At 35.9% G+C, this 6,237-nt stretch overlaps 1 protein-coding gene across 2 annotated transcripts in view; it reads right to left on the reverse strand.

The window, feature by feature from the left end:
* LOC107715877 (tyrosine-protein kinase SYK-like) overlaps positions 1 to 6,237 on the reverse strand; it is a 24,210-nt gene that overhangs the window by 13,497 nt on the left and 4,476 nt on the right. For both annotated transcript variants that reach the window (XM_016522116.1, XM_016522115.1), the window contains exons 2-4: positions 5,332 to 5,776; positions 2,857 to 3,017; positions 768 to 915 (exon numbers count right to left, since the gene is read on the reverse strand). In XM_016522116.1, the coding sequence (XP_016377602.1) occupies positions 768 to 915; positions 2,857 to 3,017; positions 5,332 to 5,733 (711 nt within the window). In that variant the 5' untranslated portion in view covers positions 5,734 to 5,776. The remainder of the gene's footprint in view (positions 1 to 767; positions 916 to 2,856; positions 3,018 to 5,331; positions 5,777 to 6,237) is intronic.

The following is a 6,237-nucleotide window of genomic DNA, read 5'->3' on the forward strand; positions in this document are numbered from 1 at the left end:
GTAATGCGTTATGTTACTTTTGCGTTACTTTTTAAATCTGGACAGGGCTTGCTTGTTTGTTTTTAAAATAAAAAAGTTCTATTTTTGGCAAATATAAAAGCCTTTTCACACCAAAAGTTAAATGAATAAGCCTCAGGCTGAAGGGAAAGTAAATTTACGTCCGTACAGTAGAATGCAGAAGAAGAAATTTCAACACACTTCAGCAATAAACAAAGATGTTTGTCTAGAGTAATTTTTGCTTATTAGTATGGTTGAACTGGATCATCGAAGGTCAGAAGCAAAGACATTGGTTAATAGAATGGGATTAAATGCATAAAGGATATTTGTGTTTTTTAACATTTAATTATTGCAGGTTTGTGTCATATTCAGAGTTGCATTATTTTTATTCATTTTGAGGAATACTGAATCTGTGTTTTTTTTTGTGAGTGAGATTAATTAATGCATATTCATATTTATTTTGAACTACAGTAACATCTTCTGATTTCTCTCAACATGGGGACAGGAGAGCTGTCAGTCAATAAATTGAAAAAAAAGTAACTTTTTCATGTACTTATTTGAAAAAGTAACTCGGATATTCTCTTGTAAATTAAAAAGTAATGCGTTACTTTACTAGTTACTTGAAAAAAGTAATCCGATTACGTAACTCGCGTTACCCCAACACTGTTTAAAACATTTAAAAATTGTAAAGATTCCAAACTTTTGACATGTACAGTATGTATAGACTCTGCGGTCTTGCTGAGAAGGTTTCTCTTGACAGGTTTATTTACCTGCCAAAGTGTGTCGAACTTCTTCCCGTCAGGAATGGAGAGTTTGCCAGCCTTGTCTTTATCAATGCGATAGTGCATGACTTGGTTATTATGCCGGAGACACAGAGCATAGGACACGTTTCTGCCATTGTTTTCTCTTTGTCTAATTCTGTCAGGAGGAGAGAGAACGATACAGTAAATGTTAAGCAGAAGATAGAGAATAATTCACAGTCCTTTACAAAGGCTCTTGCAAACTGAGCTCTGGTTATATTATACACAAATCAACACTAGATGGAGCTGGAGGAGAAAAACCGACGCTTTTCCGATTTACCGACAAGATTCAATGTACAGTGGATGTAGTTGTAGACTAATGTTTAATCAATGTTTTAATATAGAAAATCGAAAAAATATAGAATATAATATAACATAGATATATTTTTGAAAAGCTTTAGTAAAAAAAAAAGTAAGTTCAAGCTAATGACATGATTCTCATGATGATAAAGCCATATTTGTCTTATAAACAAACTTTCTTCTTTTTCCATAGTTTTGTGCGCTTCATTGCATACGTGTGTTTTGAGATGGTGGCAAGTGTTCTATTTAAAGCAAGCGCACACTGTACTGACACGCACTACCCCCACCCAGCACACTGCGTCTTCGGTCACTTCAGGAAGTCCTCTCAAACAGTGTGACAGCGGAAACCACACGCTGCCTCTCTCTGCCTCGCTTCTTTCACTTCAGAGCAGTCCCAAACCCTGCCTGCAACCCACTGCTGAATCGAACCCGCACCTTGTGTAGGCTTTCAGAAGTTGGTTCTTCGCAATAGTTTTGGGATTCAAATTTTAAGATGATTGATGAACTTAAAATGAATATAAATATATATTAGGTTATATAAAATCTTAATCTAGACGCTAAAAATGATTAGAGTGCATGCACACAAGTATGTTAGAATTTAACCACAACTCTAAATGACTAACATTCGTGTAATTAAAGCAAGATGTTAAAAAAACAACAACAACAACATATTGCTTTACTTTGGTGACCTTAGAAATTTCAATTAAATGCTGATGCAATATAATATTATTTAAGTAAGACTCTTCTGCTCACCAAGGCTGAATTTATTTGTTTAAAAATACAGTAAAAGCAGCAAAACTGTGAAATATTATTACAATTTCAAACAACTGTTTTCTATGTGAATATATGTTAAAATGTGATTTATTCCTGTGATGCGCAGCTGAATTTCCAGCATCATTACTCCAGTCTTCAGTGTCACATGATTCTTCAGAAATCATTCTAATACGCTGATTTGATGCTTGAGGAACACTTATTGGAAACAGTTGTGCTGCTTCATATTTTTCTGGAAACTGAGATACGTTTTGTGCAAGATTCTTTGATTTTGAAAGTTCAATTATTTGAAATCTTGGTTACACTTTATTTTAAGGTGTCTTTGTTTCAGTGTGATTATACATTTAAGTACTGAGTGATATTAATTAACATGTACTTACTGTATGCTTAGGGTTACTTGAATGTAATTATGCATAATTAATTGTTATTATAATAGTAAGTACATGTAACATGTGTAACAAGACACCTTAGAATAAAGTGCTACCAAAGTCTTTTGTAACAATCTAAAAGTTTTTACTGTCAGTTTTGATCAACCGAATGCCTCCTTTCTGAATAAAAGTGTAATTTCTTAAAATAATAAATACAAATCCTACTGACCCTAAACTTTTGAATGGAAGTATAAATCTAGATTATATACTGTAGCTAATAAGGTATGTATTCTGGGTTCACACTTTAAAAAATAAAGGTGCTTAGAAGGTTCTTCACAGCGATGCCATAGAAGAACCATTTTTGGTTCCAAAAAGAACCGTTCAGTCAAGAACCGTCTCTTTCTTACCTTTTTATAATCTGAAGAACCTTCTTTTGCCACAACGAAACAGAAAGCTTCTTCAGATGTTTAAGGTTCTTTTTGGAACCATTTATACAAAAAAGGTTCTTCTATGGCATCTTGAAGCACTTTTATTTTTACGAGTGTAATTCTCAACACCCAAGATCATGTCTCATTTATCTTGTACTTGCAGAGTAAGTCCAACAAGGGCATGAGACTCACAGGAATTTGCCGTTGACGTGTGAGCTCCTGAGCAGCCGCTGCTCTGAGTCCTCGCGGTCGATCTTGCCATGGAACCACGGCATCTTCTCATGAGCCGTTGTGGAGATGAGTTTCTCCAGCTGAGGCCTCTGGCTGATGATAGCCTGCTCCAGAGCCGAACCCTGCCACACCACAATATATAATAATACATCAGGAATAGCTAATAAACTGCTCCTGTCTTATACCAAAAATGTGCTTTTATGGTTTGTTTAATGCAGCACAGGGGTGGCATAAACGTATTCACAATTGCAGCAAATGTTCAAAAGTTGACTGCAACAAAAACAAAATGTGTGAAGGTTGCTGTGACGAGTGAAACATGAAATATGCACAACTTCTTTTATTCTCGTAATCTCACATAACTTCTGACTATTCAACAAGAAAAAAGTAAGCTGGGACTTTATCTATTAGGAACTGGGTGAAAATAGATGTAAAAATGTGTATTATTTATATAAGATGTTCACTAATTTCATTAAATTTCAGTAAAATTTTCAGACTGAAATAGTATTTTCTCATAAAATATACTCTGTAAATAGTCAATTTTTACAGTGTACCCATGAGCAAGGTGATTGGAGGGGATTTGCTGGAAAAGTAAGGATGATTTGAAACGTAAGCCAAAAAAGAAAGTTGTTTCATGCACAAGAAGACAAAGAAACATATAGTAAATACATGAGCTCAATGCTCTATTTAAGCAATTGTCTCTGAGCATAACTGAAGTCTCAAATACCAAACTCATGAGAAAGCATAACTATTTAACGTTTCGGCGCATTTGTACAATTCATAAAAAAAGTATTCAGAAATAAAGTAAGCATGAAGGTCAGCCTGAACCTAACCATCGGTGGAGCACAAGCAGATTGTATTGTATGAAAATATACAAAAGACATTGTACAAACTCATACAAGTTCACCAAAAAAGTTAGAGTACAGTATGACTCGCCATGCAAGTGTGTTGCAAACCCTAAAAGCTTTCTGAGTTATGAAAGAGCAACTTCTGAGAAATTAAGGTTACACTTTGTTTTAAGCTGTCCTTGTTACGGTGTAATTATACATTTAAGTACTGAGTAATATTAATTAACTACATATATTTTCTACTCTAATGAGAGTTAGTAGATATGTAGGTGCAATATTACTTATAGTCAACAAAATATGTAAATAAAGTGAAACCATATAACATGCGTTGCCTTTAAATAAAGTGTCAACTTCTGAGAAATGAAGGTTACACTTTGTTTTAAGCTGTCCTTGTTACAGTGTAATTATACATTTAAGTACTGAGTAATATTAATTAACTACATATATTTTCTACTCTAATGAGAGTTAGTAGATATGTAGGTGCAATATTACTTATAGTCAACAAAATATGTAAATAAAGTGAAACCATATAACATGTGTTGCCTTTAAATAAAGTGTTACCGAAATTAAATAAAGGATTACACTTTATTTCGATAGTCCACTTTAGACTATAAGTAACTTTGCCAGTGCATGTCAACTAGCAGTCATTTACAGTAGACTGCTGGGTTATGGTTAGGATTAGTAGGCTAAGCTGACATGTACTCAAAAAGTTACTTATACACTCTTAAAAATAAAGGTGCTTCACGATGCCATAGAAGAACCTTTCTGTCTAAATGGTTCCATAAAGAACCTTTAACCCATCGGTGGAGCACAAGCAGATTGTATTGTATGAAAATATACAAAAGACATTGTACAAACTCATACAAGTTCACCAAAAAAGTTAGAGTACAGTATGACTCGCCATGCAAGTGTGTTGCAAACCCTAAAAGCTTTCTGAGCAACTTCTGAGAAATGAAGGTTACACTTTGTTTTAAGCTGTCCTTGTTACAGTGTAATTATACATTTAAGTACTGAGTAATATTAATTAACTACATATATTTTCTACTCTAATGAGAGTTAGTAGATATGTAGGTGCAATATTACTTATAGTCAACAAAATATGTAAATAAAGTGAAACCATATAACATGTGTTGCCTTTAAATAAAGTGTTACCGAAATTAAATAAAGGATTACACTTTATTTCGATAGTCCACTTTAGACTATAAGTAACTTTGCCAGTGCATGTCAACTAGCAGTCATTTACAGTAGACTGCTGGGTTATGGTTAGGATTAGTAGGCTAAGCTGACATGTACTCAAAAAGTTACTTATACACTCTTAAAAATAAAGGTGCTTCACGATGCCATAGAAGAACCTTTCTGTCTAAATGGTTCCATAAAGAACCTTTAACTAACATCTGAAGAAGCTTTCTGTTTCGTTGTGGTGAAAGAAGGTTCTTCAGATTATAAAAAGGTAAGAAAGAGATGGTTCTTGACTGAATGGTTCTTCTATGGCATCGCTGTGAAGAACCTTCTAAGCACCTTTATTTTTAAGAGTGTAGTCCAGACTATTGAAATAAAGTGTTACCGGATGAAGTGTTAAGCTGGCACCCACCTGTAGGTTCCAGGTTTGTTTGACGTACTGCCGAATGAGCTGCTCCTTGAGGTCCTCAAAGGGCCCGACTTTAGGCTCGGTGCCCCGGGGCCGGTTGAAGGGCCTCTTCAGCAGGCAGATGAGCCCGTCGGACTCCTGCGAGTGGTAGTCGATCACATCTATGGGGTTTCTGTGAGATTTCCCACCGGCGATGGCGTAGGTGTCGTTCATCTCCCTCTCGATGGTGTAGTGGTAGAGCTGGCGACCGTAGGCCACCGACAGAGCGAACCCGCCGAGGAAGCTGCGGCTCTGGCGCAGCAGGTACAGGCCGTCCCCCGCTCCTCCCTGCCGCAGGTACTCCTCCGCCTCCTCTCGCGTGATGTTGCCGAAAAAGTACGGCAGCGCCTGCACCTTGTCCGCCATATCTGCTCAACCGTCTGCCAAAGCTCAGAGGACCGCTAATAACCTGAAAAAGACAATGGGCCTCAGTTATAAAATGTTGCGCAGAAACCTTACAATCTTACGATCATCTCTCAAATGTGACCCTGGGGCACAAAACCAGTCATAATATTTGTAGCAACAATACATTGAATATGGGGCAAAATTATCGATTTTTCTGTACTTATAGTCAACAAAATATGTAAATAAAGTGAAACCATATAACATGTGTTGCCTTTAAATAAAGTGTTACCGAAATTAAATAAAGGATTACACTTTATTTCGATAGTCCACTTTAGACTATAAGTAACTTTGCCAGTGCATGTCAACTAGCAGTCATTTACAGTAGACTGCTGGGTTATGGTTAGGATTAGTAGGCTAAGCTGACATGTACTCAAAAAGTTACTTATACACTCTTAAAAATAAAGGTGCTTCACGATGCCATAGAAGAACCTTTCTGTCTAAATGGTTCCATAAAGAACCTTTAAC

Source organism: Sinocyclocheilus rhinocerous, unplaced genomic scaffold, assembly GCF_001515625.1.
Source record: "Sinocyclocheilus rhinocerous isolate Xijiao unplaced genomic scaffold, SAMN03320098_v1.1 scaffold178, whole genome shotgun sequence".
Classification (NCBI taxonomy): Eukaryota; Metazoa; Chordata; class Actinopteri; order Cypriniformes; family Cyprinidae; genus Sinocyclocheilus; species Sinocyclocheilus rhinocerous.